The sequence below is a fragment of the Cavia porcellus genome, unplaced genomic scaffold (assembly GCF_034190915.1).
Source record: "Cavia porcellus strain 051 isolate PalLab524CR breed Dunkin Hartley unplaced genomic scaffold, mCavPor4.1 scaffold_7, whole genome shotgun sequence".
NCBI classification, from domain to species: domain Eukaryota; kingdom Metazoa; phylum Chordata; class Mammalia; order Rodentia; family Caviidae; genus Cavia; species Cavia porcellus.
In genome coordinates, this window is record NW_026947490.1 from 36,924,698 (window position 1) to 36,941,988 (window position 17,291).

At 49.3% G+C, this 17,291-nt stretch overlaps 1 protein-coding gene and 1 pseudogene across 1 annotated transcript; both read left to right on the forward strand.

The window, feature by feature from the left end:
* Positions 1–2,028: 2,028 nt before the first annotated feature.
* Positions 2,029–10,700, forward strand: Smim17 (small integral membrane protein 17). The gene is made up of 4 exons (XM_003461664.5): positions 2,029–2,162; positions 4,800–5,027; positions 6,952–7,028; positions 8,969–10,700. Exons 2-4 carry the CDS (start codon positions 4,859–4,861, stop codon positions 9,077–9,079), a joined length of 357 nt encoding a protein of 118 aa, XP_003461712.1. The 5' UTR covers positions 2,029–2,162; positions 4,800–4,858; the 3' UTR covers positions 9,080–10,700.
* Positions 10,701–14,304: 3,604 nt separating this feature from the next.
* Positions 14,305–16,296, forward strand: LOC100715933 (long-chain-fatty-acid--CoA ligase 4-like; annotated as a pseudogene).
* Positions 16,297–17,291: the final 995 nt, after the last annotated feature.

The window sequence follows — 17,291 nt, forward strand, 5'->3', positions numbered from 1 at the left end:
TCACAGTCTTGTCCCACACCTGATGGCATCGTGAAGCCACAGCCAGGGTGAGGCTGTGCTGTGCAGCAGAGGAGAGGAGGGTAGAGACTCATCAGGCTTCTGCACCAGGCCATGCATTCAGGAGGATTGCTGCCTCTGGATTCTTTTCAATTTCAGGCTACTGTGCAGAAATCTATTTTTCACGTGTGCGGATGACATGAAGTTCCCTCTAGAAAGCCCTCCTGAGCCAGGCATGGTGGTGCACACCTGTCATCCAGCCCTCCAGAAGGCCAAGGCAGGAGGGTCACAGCTTGAGTCCAGCCTGGGCAACTCAGGGACTTTTGTTTGTGTGAGACTCCATCTCAAAAGTCAAAGACAACTTTGACTTTTGTGTGAGACTCCATCTCAACACAAACAAACAAATAAACAAACAAACAAAAAACAGGGCTGGGGATGTAGCTCATTGAGAAGGCCCAGGGTTCAATCTCTAGAACAATAACAACCACAAAATAAAGGCACTTTTGAAAAGGTTTTATTTAATTGATTTATTTTTGTCTTTTCGAGACAGGGTCTCACTATGCAATTGAAGCTGGTCTTGAACTCACTTTGTAGCCCAGGCTGGCCTCCTCCTGCCTCAGCCTCCTGAGTGGCAGGATTGCAGGTTTGTACCACCATGTCCGGCCCTGAAAAGTTTTAGAAAATGGGTTATTTAAAATAAAAATGCTGAGTAAATGACAACACAGATGTCACATGAATTGGAGCCAGTCATGCAGGTGGCATCCACTGATGCAGAGGGGGACACAGCTACAGCTCAGGGGGATCGTGTGAACGATTGCAGCTAGAAGGAGACTAACCCAGCAGGGCTCCCACAGACCTTAGTCTAAGGATTTTCAGCATGAAGACTGGACTTGCTCTTCACGCCATGGACCCCCTATCTCAGCACAGTGATAACCCGCGACACTTCCCAAGCACTCAGCATGCATGGGGCACAGGTGCCAGCTCACTGGATCCCAGAGGACCTTCTGAGGGTCCCTTTTGAAGACAGAGAAAGAGAGACCAGTGAATCCACTTCCCAAACTCACCCAGTGGTCTGTGCAGAGAAGGAGCTCTTACACCTGGGCTCCCCTCTCCTTGCCTCCTGGCTGTCACAGGAGGCAGGGAGGCAAGGGGGAAGTGTCTTCTTGGACAATTTGTCTTCTCTTCTTGACACAGAAGGCCTGGAAACCCGTGTCCTGATCCTCCACACAAGGGATATTTCTCCCAGCACTTTCGGGACATACATGGAAACTCTTAAGGAAACTCCATCTCAATCCTCCATGTTCTTTCTGTGTCCTCTGGGCCAGTGATCTAATTTCTCTGTGTTCCAGTTCTTTTCTCAGTAAGATGGGCATGTAACACATACCCACAGGGCTGTCAAATTAAATGGGATAACATGCAAACAGACGTCTTTGTTTACAACACCTGTTGGATAAATGACGGTTGCTTTGATTGTGTTCTTGAGTACTGAGGTCATCCAATGGTTTATTCATTTGCAGAAGGAAATTATATCCTTACCTCACGCCGCACAAAAAAATTCCATCAATTTCAACTAGCTTTTAGGAACATATGCAGTAAAACCACGCAGGAGATTATGCAGGAAAGCGTGCTTATGAGAGGAGGAGGAAAAAGCATCTTAAATAGGACTTCAAAGGCAAAAAACAAAACAAAAATCTTGATTTTTTTTTATCAAACCTGAAAACTTCCAGCGCTCTGTAAACAGACCCACAAAGCCGGGGACAGATGAGCAGGCGGGGAGTGAAGGGTGCCCCAGCCGCAGGGCTTCGCAGGAGGAGAAGCCGCCGCGCACGTGCATGACCGGGACTTTCTCACCCGTGGCCGCGTGGACACTGTTAAACGCTTCCTGCGGCCTGAGAGGGCCGGGGACGGTGCAGGCGCTGAGGACTTTGGGGTCTTCAGAGCCGCGCGTCCCCCTCGCCGCGACCCGCGTGGAAATTCCCGTCCCGCCCCACGCAATGGGTCGCACGGAGGCGGCACCGACCTCACATGCGCGACCCTTCCCCCGGACTTCTCCCCTCCCCGCGGGGGTCCCCGGGCGCAGGGGGGCGCCCCTCCCCCACCCCGCGTCTGCGCAGCCGCAGTCCGCGCAGTGCCCGCTCTGCAGCGCGGACCGGCGCGAGGGGAGGGTGAGTCGGCGCGGGCCTGGAGGGCGCGGGGTCCCGACCCGACCCGGCGGCCCCAGGGACGGGGTCGGGAGGGAGCAGGGTCCCTAGGCGCTGGCGGGAGACCGCGGGGTCCGCAAGGGGCGCAGCTCAGCTTCCCGCGCCGCGCGCCCTGGGTCCGGTATGGGTGCCCTGGGGCGGACTTGCCCGGGCCAGGCGGGGAGGGTCCTGGCCACGTCCCGGGGTAGGGAGCGGTGGCCTCGCCGGGCCGGGGCCCTGGAGCAGACGCTGCGTCACGGCGCGGGTGACCGGTGCCGCCCTCCCCGGCCCGCACCCCGGGGCGCGCTGCGCACCCCGGTGCTCGCCTCTGCCTCCGACAGGCGCGCACTCCCGGCTCGGGCTCGGGCTCGGTCTCAGGACCTAACCCTGCGCGGGCTCCTCGAGCTGGCCGGCCCCGGCCTGGCCCGTCTTCCTCCTTTTCAGCGTATTTAAAACAATCACCGATCGCAGGTTGGGTGGTGCTGGGGATGGAGCCCAGCGCCTTCGCACGCACCGCTGCCTACCAGGCTTTGCATTTTTCATTTTGAGATAGGGTCTCACTCATTTGCCCAGGTTGGGCTGGAACTTAGTGATCCTCCGGCCGCAGCTCCCAGAGCACAGAGCTGACGGGAGCAACCTTACCTGTTAGCTGTCCTAACAGATGGCTAGGGCCTGAAAGGCCAGTGAATCAAGCACCCAGGAAAGGTGGCTCTCGCTGTCGGCATTGTCTTTCTTTTGTTTTAGGAGGAGGAGTCAAATCCACATGAAGTGCAGACCAAGCTTAGTATCTGTGTTAAAAACAGCCTTAAAAAAAAAAAAAAAAAAAAAAAAAAAAAAAAAAACAGCCTGGGATCTCAGCTACGCAGGAGGCTGAGGCAGGAGGATCTTGAGTTGCAGGCAAGCTTGGACAGCTAAGTGAGGCTTCATCCAAAAGAATAAGAAAAAAAATTTTAAAAAGCAAAGATTTTAGAGCTGGATGGCGTTGCTGGTGCCACAGGGAGCACAGAAGTCCCCTGAGAGGAGTCCACAGGGCAGTGCCACTTTGGGGACAGAATCTCTCCGTGGAGGCTCGCGATGTTGGGAGTGGGCTTGGGCTTGGCTGCTGGTCAAGCAGGAGATGTCGGGCTTCTAAGAAGTCAGAGATGGCCAGCTGGGCCTGGGTTTTGTTGGGTTGGACAGGCATCACCCCCGGCAGGCACCGGGTCTTTCTCTGCCCCGGGAAGCGTCCCTGAGGTGCCCCGCTCTCACTCGCCTGCCCGCCCATTGCCCTGCTCAGGCTTCCTGGACTGGAGAGCTTTCTCTGGGCCTATGGTTCCTTTGTGCCTTTGGAAATGATGATGCAGCTGCCCGAGGTGGCTCTGTGAGTGCCAGGTTTACAGCCAGCTCATGGCACTCAGAGAGGAGACGTGGCCCCTGGGTCACCGCATAGCCAACTGCAGCCATTGGGCGTCTTACTACCCTGTCACTTTCCTGCCTTCCTAGTTCCCACTGGGCAGGGTGGTGCTCCCTGAAGATTCCCATTCCGTGGATTCTGGGCCTGTCCTTCCTGTGATGCAGGAGTGGGGCCCGGGTTGTGGTGAGGTGCATATGAGTCAGGTCCCTTGGAGGCAGAAGAGTCCAGGACTCTCCAGGTGGGCCAAGGGGGCCCCCAGCCCGTGCCCCCTGAGTGCTGGCCAGAGTCGTTTCTTAGGTCTGGGAGAAATCAGGGAGCAGTTCTGGCTGCAGCTTCCAGAGGCGGCTTCTGAGATGCCGCTGTTCTGAGCTGTGCTGCCATAAACATGAGTGTGCGTGGGTCACCATGCTGCGATAGCTGAGGTCTTACAGGCAGATGTTCAGAGGAGCCGCAGCTGGGTCAAACGGAATTTCAGTCTTTGGCTCTTGGAGGGATATCCATGCTGACTTCTGCAGTAGTGGTGCTAATTCCCACTCCTGCCCACAGTGCGGTAGTGTCTCTCTTTCCCTGTGGCTCCATCAGAACTTGTTATCTGATTTCTTGATGACGGCCGCTCCTTCAGGATGAGGCAGGCCCTTGGTTGTTGGTTTCACTTGTGCTTGTCTGATGCCAGCAATGTTGACCATTTTTGTGTATTGTCCATTTGAATTTCTTCTGAGAAGTGTCTGTTCATTTCAGTAGCCTGTTTTTATTAGGTCCTTTGTTCCAGGGACCTAATTTTTGAGTCCTTTGTGTATTATAGATATTGGTCCTCCGTGGGGAGATTTGCTGGTTGTTTCCTTTGCTGCGCAGAAGCTTTTCATTGGAACTTGATGCTGCGTGGCGTGTTGATTCTGGATGTTGATTCTTGTGCTGTTGGGGTTCTGTTCGGAAAGTCCCTGCCCGAGCTTGTCTGAGGATTGTGCCCATTTCTTTTTCCAGCAGGCACTCTGCCCCTTCCCCCTGCACTGTCTTATCCCACTGGAAACGCTGAGTGCCTGGCTCCCTCCCCGCCCTCGTGCCCTGGAAAGCAAATCCTTTGAGGGCTGGGATCTCCATTTTGATCATTGCACTGTTCTTGGCGCTTGATACAGCATCTGGTATTCCTCCGCCCCTATGCCCTGCCACTGTTTGTTGAATGACTGTTGGTCAGTCCTCAGGTTCTCACTTCTGTGTCTGGGAGCCCACAGGACTGGACTGGAAAAGGAGGAGGAGAAGCCTGAATTCACACCCCACACCTCCCGGGGAGATGCAGAGCCTCCGGCCCGAGCAGGCTCGGGGCCTGCTGGAGCCCGAGAGGGTGAAGACACTGCTGCCTTGGGAGAGCCGGGCCTGGGAGAAGCCGTCGCATCTCACACTCACCAAGGACTGGGAGGCTGTGGAGGTTGGGGCCTCTGGCTATGATGGTGAAGAGAAAGGTGAGGGCCAAGGGTCCCAGGCAGTCTTGGCAGAGCCTAGAGAAAGCCTGAAAATTCCTTCCCTCACAGGTCAATCTGCCAGATTGTGAAGTCCTGAGTGGCCAGCGTCTGCTGTGTGATGGCCACCCCAGTGGGGTGAGGTGGCCCACACCTGGGATCCCAGCATTCTGGAGGCTGAGGCAGGAGGATCACCTTGAGTTCAGGCCAGCCTGCACCACATAGTTTGACCCTGCCTCAAAAACAGAACAGAACAAAGCAAAACAACAACAAACACCAACTCATCCAAAACTTATTGGTTAACACAGTGATGGTCAGTGGCTCCCAGCCTGGGGTCCGCGGAGTGACCCGGCTCCAGGGGACCTTTGTCCTGTTGTGTGTGCTCACTCCCACAGCCTCAGAGAGCTGGTAGGCGGGCTTCTTGTAGGCTGTGCTGGTGGGTGTGGGCTCCACATGCCCATGACTGGCTGTGAGTCTGCAGCACGACTGCCCAGACCAGTGCGGGGTCCTGTGGGCTCACAGAAACAGCAGGAGAGGTGATATTTGAGTTCACAGTCACCCTGAATGCAACATTGGAGATTGGCCTTCATACCAAGCTACACCCACAGCCTGTTTATAATTATTTTTATTTTTAAAAATTCGAGATGAGGTCACATCAAACACCAATGTTTCCCAGGCTGGCTCAAACCTGCAATCTTCCTATCTCAGCCTCCCAGAGAGCTGGGATGACAAATGTGCACCACCACAGTCGGTTGCACAAGCGCTCTCTGGGCCTCTGCTGCACGGTCAGCTTCAGACTCCATGAGGAAGGGGATCCGAGAGGCAGACGCAGAGGGAAAGGGACACACCAGGGCTGCTGGATGCCAAGGGTCTCTCAGTGTACCGGCAGGCGGGGAAAGGGCTCTCAGAGGAGCAGAACTGGGCAGAGGAGCAGGGCAGGAAGCCTGGGGGCGCGTGGTCCAGCAGTCGTGTGAGCTTCTGGGCTGTGGAGCAAGGTGACCACATGGACATGGGGATAAGGGATGGGGAGGAAAGCAGGAAGAGAGCTGGGGTCAGCACCTCGGGCAGCCAGGGTGACACACGAGGCAGCTGCAGCCACCTGGGGGCCCTTGGAGGCCAGGCTCGGTGCCTTTCATAGACATCGCAAGGACTCGGTGGCCACCTGAACCCACTGGAGGGTTAGAAGAGAGAATGACATGACCTTTGTATTTCAGAAAGATTCTCTGACTCTGGTTTTTATCTGAGGTGGTTTTTCAAAATTAATCGCGTGTATTGGTACACATTAGGTATACATCGTGATCACAGTGTCACAGGGAATCCGCACCTGTACACCATGGGCCCTGATTCCTTTTCCCCACTCCCCTCCCTCCCTCCAACTCTTCTTTCCCCCTCATTTGCAAAAGCTTTGTTTCCATTTTTAACTTCTTGTCTGGTTTTTTCCTTTTCCCTTCCTCCTTCCCTTGTTCCCCTTCACATTTGAACATTTTCTTCCTGTTTCACAATATCTATTGCACACTTTGGTTCTTACTTACACCTCCAGTTTCTCACAGCTGTGAAACAATGCATTCTTTAAGCACGTGTGTCCAGTTTATTTCACTGAAGTGTTTGGTCTCAAGGGACACCCACTTACCTAGAGGTGTCTCACATTATTGTTTGGGGACTTGAGGGGTACCCCGAGGAAAAGGACAATTGCTGGTGGACTGCTCAGAGGGACTGACCCAGTGTGGTCTTCCCGGTAGTGGTGGGACCAGAATCCAGGGTTTCAGCCCCACCTGAGGCACACAGGCCATGGTGTGTCTCTGTGTGTGTGTGTGTGTGTGTGTCTGTGTGTTATCAGAAGGACAGGGTGGCGGGGGAGACCAGAAAGAGCCCTGGTGGCCTGGTCACTCACTCATGGCTCCATTCTCCTCTGCCCAACCTCATGCAGACCTGTCTTCTCAAGAGTCTGGGCTGTCCCAGGAGTGGAGCTCGGTGGAGGACGATGAGGAGTCAGAGGACTCCCAGGTATGGCCACGCTGTCTGGAGGGTGGTTTAAGGCCCCCAAGGAGTGACTGAGGCCATACATAATACTGAACCCCATCTACACTGTGCTTCTCCCTATACATAGATGCCTATGGTAAAATTTAATTTGTAGATTAGGCGGGGTGAAATATTAACAATAACTAACAATAATTTAATGTTCATATAATGTACTATAGTAAAGGTTCCATGAATGCAGGAATATAAGGGTCTGAGTGAAGTCTGGCCTCAGTCTTCTCCTGGGAGGCCTGGGGTGTGAAAAGCACCCTGCAGGGTCCTCTTCTGAACCACTGTCCATGATGCCCTGTAATCCATCCACGGGATTGGGCTTCCTGGTGTTGCTGTAACTCCCTGGTGGTCCTCCAGGGAGACTACTCACATTGTATAATGCATTTCTCAGGAGAAGGAACCATGAGCCACACAGTGATGGCCTCGAAGCCTGGTAACCAGAGACAGGGGAGACAGTTCTGGTGCCTCAGGGGCTGTTATGTTCAGTGAATTGTCCTGGTCACTTTTCTCATCACTGGGACAAAATATTGACACCAGTAGCTTAATAGAAGTCTATTTGACTCCCGTTTCAGAAGCTTCCATCCTTGGGTGGTCAGTGGCATGGTGGAGGGGTCTGGTGGAGGGAAGCTGCTCACATTACGGTGGCCAGGAAGCAGACAGCAAGGAGCCAGGGAGAGGGCCGGGGCCCTCAGGTCCCACCCAGCCCTGCCCCCCATGACCCAATCTTCTTCCAAAAGCCTAGCCTGTGAATGCATAAGCCTCTTGGGAAACATCTAGATTCAAACCATAATGTGAATGTAAAAGATTTGTATTTAAGATAACGTATATTTATTATATTTTCTTAATTTTATATTTGCATCCTACAATTATAGCATAGTCATTTCTAGGAAAACGTGGAGGTCAGAGAGGATTAACACACACACATCACCACAGAACCAGCACTCCACTTAAGACACCCAGCGTCCTCTTTCTCCTAGGAATCTCCTCCTCTGCCTTTCCAGGCAGCCTCACTCCCCACTCCAGAGGCAACCACAGCCCATGGTTTCTACTCACATGGATTAGCTTTGATTTTTTTTTCAGAGTCCCTCTAAATAGTCGCACAGCAAACTGTACATACTGGGAAAAGGAGATGAGAATAAAATTATTATTCTGCCATTTGGTATCTTTGCAATATATTCTGGACAGTTTTCCATGTTACTACATCTTGGTCATCTTCATTTTTTTTTCAAATTTACTTCACTTTTGGGAAAAACACTGGTGAAAGATTCGGGGAGAAGAAATGGGGTGGGAGTGTCCATACAGGAAGCAGGAGACTGCACAAGAGGGTGGGAGAGGAGGGGTTGGGGAATGGAGGGTATGGAAGCCATCAGCTTCAGGATGTGTTTAAAGGTAAAGCCAATGGTCTTTGCCATGACTCAGACGACTTGGATGTGGTGGGAGGAAGAGGGGGTGTCGAGGATGTCTCTTTGGAGCCTGAAGGTGTAATGTTGGGAAGATACATGAGGACCTTATCTTGAGGGTTGGGGTAGATGATAAGAGATTTGTGTGGGAAATGTAAACTTTAAGGTGCCCATTGGATATCCACAGGGAGGTGGTGAATACACAGAGAGACACATAGTTGGGGATTCAAGACAGGTTGGGTCAAAAAATGTGATGCACACACCTACTTTTTGAAGGGGTGTTTGTGTATAAAGGCTGCTTTCAAACTGCAAGACTTCATACACTAATGCCATTTCCCTCCTGTTTTTCTGAAATTCCCTCTCATAGAGTGTTACTTACTCTTGTGTATTTATCTTATATCTAGTCACTTTGTGGCACAGCTTTAATTTTTACAGTCACAGAATCCTATTTTTCTCTGAGTAATGATGGTATTGCCTTTCTTCCCAGTATTTATACTTTCTTCTTTTCTGTTTCAGGGCTTGGTGGAGTGGTCTAAAGCCCCACAACAAACGACCATAGTGCTGATAGTGTGCGTGCTTTTCCTGTTCCTGGTTTTAACGGGGATGCCTATGATGTTTCACATCTAATTACCCCAGCGGACGTTGTTTTCAGCTAGCTGCCTGTGTCATGTTAAGAGAATGTTTTGGTTAAAAATCAGGAGTGGGTTCTGAACATTATCAAATGCCTTTCCAGCATTCATGGAGATGATTTTTTAAAAGAACTTTTAGTATGAAGTTTTACATTACTGTCTTTCATTAAAATTAAGACATCATTGGCTGTAGAACATGTATTATTTTATATACACTGAGAAAGAAAAAATGCTAACTAATTGTAAATTGCCACCTCCTAACCTCAGAGAAGGTAGAAAAAATGTGCAATTTAAAATCAGTGAAATCTAATAGGTTTCCTATCAAACCATTTTTGCATTCTAGGGATTGTGGTGTGCTATCTTTTCATACACTGAATTACTTTTTCTTAATATTTTATGTAAGATTCTTGCTCTGTCTTCATATATGAGATGGGTGCTATTTTTTGAGAAGTTTTGATGTAATGGATCAGCCTGCTTCATGGGAACATTTGAGTAACACTTACCCGGTTCTGTGTCTCTCAATCATTTTTATAGCTTGAGAATTTCAAGCTCTCGGCATTTAAGAAGAGTCCATAGGGGTCTTAGAGCCCTGGAGGGGGAGTTTCAGCTAATTCTTGGTCAGCTTTCTCAGTTCCCACTTATCATCAGTTTGCTAATACTTTTTAGTCCTTGGATTCATTTTGATAATTTGTAATGTTCTTTTTCCCCTAAAGAATTTTTTTAGTTCCATAGTTTTGCAAATTATTATCTAATTATACACATTATTTTATAATTAAATAGAAACTTTCTTTTTAGCATGTTGTGTCTCCATTCTCAACTTCTCTGTGTGGTTTACCTGTTATTTGATTTATCAAAGGATTAGGTAGTATTGTTTTGCCAAAGAGCTAGTGTTAGGATCTATTTATAGCCACTATTTCTCTTAATTATAATAGTTTTTTTTTACTATATGTTGTTTGTTTTATTTTTATTCTTTGTTTCAATTTTTAAGTTGAGTGTTTATGTGGTCTTCATATTTGCCATAATAGCATACTTCCTACAAATGTATTTCTGGACATAGCCTTGGTTACATCTTAAAGATCAATGATGTACATTCTTGTGTTGTTTTTGTAATGTTCTTAGAGAGTGCTTTCAAGCTCAGTAGTTTTTTTCATTATTTTGTTAAAAAATAGCTTCATGTTCTTGTTTTATTGCACTGTGAATAGAGAATGTGACCTATAAATATCTGCTTTCAAAATATTTTAAAAAGCTTTTACTATAGCCTAGAATGTATCAAATTTTTGTAACTGTCTCATGGACATCTAAGATGAGTATGTATTCTGTGTAGAAAAGTCTGTATATCTTTTAGTTAACTCAGTCTCCTCAAATATATTGTTCAGATTCATGTTATTTAATGTTGATTTACTGTATCTCTCAAAAACCAATAAGATTATGTGAAAATGTTAGTCTGATTGGTTTAGCAATATATTTTTGTAGCATTTGTGTTACATATTCAACAGCTGTGTAATTTGATGCAAATAGTGCAGCATTGTTGTGTCATTGTCTATTAAATAATCTATATAAAATACCAAGCACAGTTCCACAGTATTAAGTAGGCACACAATAAACGTTACTTAAAAGCAGACACTGCATCTTTTGTCAAATGTTGAATGATTGTCTTTTACCAGTTGTCTTGCTTACTTTTCTCTTATTGCTGGGACAAAATCTCCAACACCTGAAATGAAGGAAGGAAAGGTTTATTTGGCTCACTGTTTGTGGAGGTTTCCGTCCATAACCAGCTGGCTCCAAGGCAGGGTGATGTGGTACAAGGGCAACACTTCAAGGCAGTAGCCAGAGCAAAAGGTGGGGAGAGCAAACCTCTTCTCCTCCCTTGTATTGTATGCAGGCCACCCCCCAGCTCCCAGGGCATTTGTAGCACTCAGAAAAATCTCTGTGTCCTCCTCTTTCACAGGCTGAGGATGTTTATAAAGTAAGGACCCTGGCTCCCTGCTGAATCTCTTAGTTAAACTTCTGAAATTGACACAGTGAATCAACTATAACAGCAATTTTAATATTTGCTGTAGAACTTTGCTTGTCTCATACTAGGTGATATGGTCATTATGCATTTTTTAAAAATTGCGTGTTTGTAATTGCGTGTTTGTGTGTGTGTGTGTGTGTGTACTATTTGTATACTCCTTGTGCCATTAAAAGGCTTTTTGACAACCTGCTATAAGTTTAGTGGAGCAGTTAACAGGGAGAAGCAGGAGATGATCTCTATCTAATTTTGAGCTGACTGCAAAAATAGTCCTGAAAAGAGGAACAGAGCCAGGACTGGTGGCACAGGCATTTAATTTCTGCACACTGGGAGGCTGAGGCAGGAGGATCATGATTTGCATGCAGCCTGGGTAATTTAGTGACTTAGCAAGACCCTGTCTCAAAATAAAAAATAAAACTGAGCTGGGGATGTAAGTCAGTGCCAAGACCCGAGTTCAATCCCCAGCAGCACCACCACCAACACAAACAAATAAACAATATCAAAAGCCAAAAAATGAAAAGGCCACCACTGTTGGGTTTGTTGGGGTTTATTGAATATGGATGAAAGAAGCCCAGCTCCTCTACCTCCCTTGCCTCAGAGAAAACCACCGTCCTGGCCACTCAGGCTGCTGTGAGGTCGCCCCTGGAGGCATTGGCTCTCCCTGGGTTGTTGCTGGGCACTGGTGCTGCTCTTCTGCACCTCACACACCTCGATGTGATTTCTGGGTGTTACACACGCCTGTGTTTTACAGGGTGGGAGAAACAGCCACTTCCTGCTCCCTGCTTTCTTCTGAGCCCACAGAGTTGGAACCTCGGACCCTTGGACAGTGGTGCCTCTCCTTTCTGGCCGAGGGTCCTGGGCGAGTGGGTCAGCCCTGCCCATGCAGAGGAGCATCCCTCAGAGCGCGTGATGTCCTCAGAGAGGCGCTGGAGTCCTGAGCTTTCACTATCCGGATGCCACTGTGAAAGGAGACGCGCAGAGCCTTAGCCAGACAGGCACCACGCAGGTTGAGGCGGGGCGCAGGCGAGGTCGGCATGCTCTGTCCTTCCCCCGTCGGCCCACCCGGTGTGGTGAGCCCCTGCCTCTTGTGAGTGGCTAACTCTCCTTTATTCACGAACTTGTTTCTGGTAGCAGGGAGGTTGACGCAAGGGCCACTGCCCCAAGCCCCAGCCCCAGCCCCAGCCCCAGCCTGTTCTTAGTTGTTAGTCTGAGTCAGGGGTCTTGCTAAGGCACCAAGCTGCCCAGGCTGGGCTTGAACTTGTGCTCCTCCTGCCTCAGCCTCACAGGCGTGCAGCACATAGCTGACTTAATGCTCTTTTAGGCGGCAATTATGTCCTGATCTCCTTCACTAGTGTGTGAAACTGGGCCGTGGTCGTGTGCTGCGGCTTGTGTCAGAGCCTGAGGATCTGGTTGCATCTCCTCATCCTCTGTGCGTGTGTGAGTGTGAGTGGAAATCGACCCAGAAGTGGAAAGCTGTGCTGAAATGCACAGCAGTTTGGAGAGGGTGTGTTCTGTTTTCCAAGTGACCGTGCCATGCGCCTCCGCTGTCGCTAGATGGAGCTGCTGAGCAGGGGCCAAGCAGGATCCCAAGCTTACAATCCTCAAGAATGCGTGCAATCCAATTTACTTACATTTCCAACCCACCCAGTCTTTCATGTCAATTCTCAAGCGCTGTTTACATTCTAAGACTTTGTTAAAGTACCTGTAAATTAACATTAATCATTTTAACGGTTTTCAAGTGTGCAGGCTGGTGGTGCTAAGGCCAGGGCCCCATCCCCTGGCTCCTCACCCCCACCCCGGTGTCCAATAGTCCCCGCTCTCCACTCGCTGTGCCCTTTCGATCTCGCCAAGCTGCAGCTCTGCACCCAGTGGCAGCGGCTTCTCATTCCCCGGCCTCGCTGCACTGTCCGCCGCCTCTGCGCATGCGTGCACCCCCAGTCCCCCTGTGCGTAGTGGAGCTGGGGGGCAGCTGCTCTTTTGTGACTCGCTGGTTCCCGTTAGTATAGAACTCAATGGTGCAGTCATGTGTTGTCACATGTGTTGGAATATTTTAGAGTGATCTTCCCTTTTACACTGAGTATTGTTCTTTGGACGCATAAGTCTATTTATCCATTCGTCCGTCGATGGGTGCTTGGGTGGCCACAACCTCCCTACCCTGCCTGGTTACTGGAACTGCACCTGAGCCCTCTAACCGAGCTATATCCCCAGCCTTTAAAGACATTTGTGAGACACGGTGCCACTAAGTCGCCCGGGCTGGGCTTGAATTTGTGATCCTTCTGCTTCAGCCTCCCGATAGTGCTAGTATTACAAATATGAGCTCCCATGCAGGGCTCAGCGTTTTGATGGTCAAGATAATATCGATGTAAACAGGGAGACACAAAACTCTGCCTCCTTCTCTTTTCTGACAGGGGTGGGATTGTTTCTGGTGGGGGTGACTGAGGCGGGGATAGCAGGGACTGTGGCCAGTCAGTGGTCACCACTGGACACCTGTGACTGGGACAAGCCGCTCCTCAACCACCGCCTTTCAATCCACGTGCACGGCTCTATGTGGAGGTTGTTCTGGTGTTCTCTGGCTGTTCTCATATAAGACCTTACAACTAACCTGACGGCTTAAAACTGAAACTTGTTTTCTCACACTTCTGGAGACCAGAACCTGGCACAGGTCTCTGTGGTAAAGATCTAGGTGATAGGGTTTGCGCCCTTTCCTGGGGGCTTCTAGAGCTACCCGTGTTCCTTGCATACGCCCTGCTCCTTCCTTGGAGAGCTGAGTCCTTCTCCTCCTCTTTCCACTGCTGAGGACTCCCAGCCGCCTCAGCCCACCCGAATGGTCCTGGACCAACTCTGTCCCACTTAGCTCTCAGCTCCATCCCAGCTGCGCCGAGGCATTCACAGCTCTGGGTGACAGGATGTGGACATCCTGAGGGAGGCGTTGTTTTACCCACTGTACCTGTAGACCTTGTGAATCCAGCTTGAGCTGAGCAGCGAAGAGGACTCCGTTCCTCACAATAGCACCTATGCACCTCTATCGAGCTGCACAGCAAACCACATCTATCTCTGAGCTGTTTGTTGCATTGCACGAGCCAACAAAACTCTTTTGTGTGTGATTAAACACAATTTTAGTGTGTGACTTGCCATGGCCCAGGAGTCAGGTTCACTGCACACAGGTCCCCGAACGCAGAGATGTGGGGTCTTTACTTGCAGGCTGGCTGGTGCCTTCCCCCTTGTTCGTAACAGTACACAGTGCCCTGACACATATTCGTGGGTATTTTCTCACCATTGCCAACAAGAAAAACGCTATGGCAAAGAGAATGAAAGCTATGCCCACTTTGGACAAACCTGTTCGCCCGTACCGCTCTGCCACACGCTTCTCCTCCTCAGCTTCGTCACCTCCCTGGGGCAGACGCTCTGGAAGAATTATTTGACCAGGCTGTATCTGAGCTTGGAAAGAGGACAGCCTTGGGACTGGGAAATCCTAAGTGAAGAAAAATGAAATGCAGCCAGATGGGAAGGTTTTTAAAAAGATAATTATTGGGAATTATAAAGGGATGAACTATTTCGAAGGAAACCAAAGAGTGAATAATTTTGGCAGCGGACCCACCGCATGGGGCCTGAAACCAAAGAATGCATGGCTGTTTTCTGTGAGGCCAGGACCATGGGTGGCTGCAGCACAGACCTGCTTTAGGTGTGACCATCCTCTTATGACTTTGTGTGCTGGACTGAGAGAGGAGCAGTGGTTGATGGACTAAACGAGTCTGAGGCTTTCAATCTGTGTCGAACTTCTGGAAATCAGATCTACAACTGCACTGTTAGGTATCAGTTGTGTTAAACACACAATTTATGTGGATACTAAGACTATTGATAAAAGAGGGGACCCTGAAAGGTTTGATATTCACAGCATGCCATCAGTAGATGAGCTGGGCTCCAGGTCAGAGTTCTTAAGCCTTCCTTCAAGTACCCCAACTGCTTCAGACATGGCCTTTGCCACCAGTGGCTCTCCTGGCCACCCTATGGGAGTGATACTGTGTCATAGCAATTTAACAGTGGAATGACAGGCCAGGGGCAGAGGGCACCTGGCCCAGGACCCGAGGACACCTGTACTGGCTCCTAACCTTTGTCTCATGTGTTAGAACTGACCTGTGACAATGTAACATGTTGGAGCTGACACACAGCTGAGACACCTTGCTTCACTATGGCTGTAGGAGTGGAATTTCATCTCCACTTATGCTGCCCAGAAAAATTAAAAAGGGAGGCAAAGGAGACTGGACCAGACTGGACTGAACCCTACACTAATGACTGATGGTCTGAAAGCTTGGATAGAATGTTATGGCCTAACTTCAAGAAATGAGTTATATTCAGAAAACTGTTTCAGGTAAGGTATAATTACAAATTGGAACAGATCAATACGGGATACAATGCACCTCTCTGTGATCTGTGACTGTTTAAAAAAGTCAAGGTTCTTCTGTGAGGGAAGGTCTGTCTGTACAATGCTGCCTGGAGGGGCATGGCTGTCTGCTCAGACACCAAAGAACATGATTGTCTGCTTCTGCTGTCCTGCTGGCTGGGCCTGGGGACACCATGAATCAGAGTCACGTGGTGCTGGGGCGGTTACTGAAGTTACCCCCTGTGCTGTTTGCTGAGTTGGAGCCCCTCTTATTTTGTGGGAGATTAAGCTGAAAGGCTTGCAGGAAGGCAATTACACAGCTCATGATAAAATTATTCCAGGATGAAAATGGGCAAAGGTGGTTTTTCACAGTGATGTTGGAGAGTTCTATCCTCAAGGATGCTCACAGGTTATAGACTGTGAGGAAGAGCTGGCAGAGCTGCACGCAGAGGGATGCACATCTCTCAGGAAAGCTGGCACAACTCTGGGGCTCTGTCCACTTATTGACAATGTCTGAGCTCTCGCCAAAAGTCATCAGTTCTGCAGCTCCTGATCAGAAAAGGTGGATGCTTCTGGCACTGCAGAAGTGGGTGGGACTAGCTGGGGTTGATCTCTGTGATAACCTTGCCATGCTAGTTGAAATACTGAAGGAAAATCTGAGAACCTGTAAACTGGGGCAATTCGAAATTCCAGTGAAGGTTGACGAAAGCCCAGAGCCACGGACCCCTGAAACTGGTTTGGTTGTTAATGCTTTCAACCAGAAAAGGGAGGAACTGAGACTCATTACCTTGGAGACACTGAATGAGTGTATGGGGTGTTGTAGTCAGGGTTTGAGAGGAGAAAAACTAGAATCAGGACATGGAGTTTATAATATTATTTTTATGATGGTCACCCAGAGTTAACACAAGAAAATGCAGGAAATCTATCCACAACACTAAAGACATAGAATATTCAGCCCAGGGCCTGAAGCCTACAGCAATGTCCCAATTGAGTCCAGATGAAGACCCAGAGCTCTTGACAATGCCTCCCATGAGTCCAATTGGAGGTTTAGAGCCTACAGGAAGGATTCACACCAGTCTCTTTTACAGATCTGTGCTGGAAAGGCCCAAAGGTCAGCAGTGGAAGCCAGAAAGTCCATGCCAGTAGGGTGAAGGAGCTGTGTTGATAGGTTGAGGGTTCTACGCTGGAGCCAAGAAGTCACACTCAAAACAAACACCAGGGCTGTCCTGAAAAGCAGCACAGCCATCCTCAGCAACATGACACTCCGAGGTTCTCTGACAATAAGCACAGCTGTGTACATGCCAGGAAGCCAGTGTGAGGAGTTCATCCTGGAGACCAAGCGGCACACGTCTTACCCTCTGGAGCCAGGAAGCATTGCTCGATGTGAGGACCAGAGTTCTCCAGGAGAACCAGCGGCACTAACAGCAACACGTAGGAGAACCCACAATGCCTCCACACCTCAATGCACCAAAGCAAAGTTCCTCCTTCTCCACCTCTCTATTTATGCTAGGAACTTTCCTCAGATGGAATATCTATGCTCAGCAGCGTGATGATCTAATTCAGCTGGCATTAAGTTGACCACCAGTTTTTAATCCATAACAAATATATTACAATTTTCAGCTACACCCAAACATTAAAAACTTTTCTCCAAATTCAAAGCACCACACAACTTTTAACTGTCATCATGTCACTGACTGAGAAGCTATTGTCACATGCTACTAAGAAAATATAGGCAAGGAATTACTAATCAGTCCTTGTGATCAAAGAAAATACTACCCTCCTTAATTTTTGACTTTTTAAATTATTTATCTGTAGTTC

Bases quoted from the DNA above. Each gene is read 5' to 3' on its own strand.
- Smim17 (XM_003461664.5), top strand. From the start codon at position 4,859: ATGCAGAGCCTCCGGCCCGAGCAGGCTCGGGGCCTGCTGGAGCCCGAG. The intron at 5,028-6,951 runs GTGAGGGCCAAG...AACCTCATGCAG, and splicing joins CTATGATGGTGAAGAGAAAG to ACCTGTCTTCTCAAGAGTCT. The intron at 7,029-8,968 runs GTATGGCCACGC...TTTCTGTTTCAG, and splicing joins AGGAGTCAGAGGACTCCCAG to GGCTTGGTGGAGTGGTCTAA.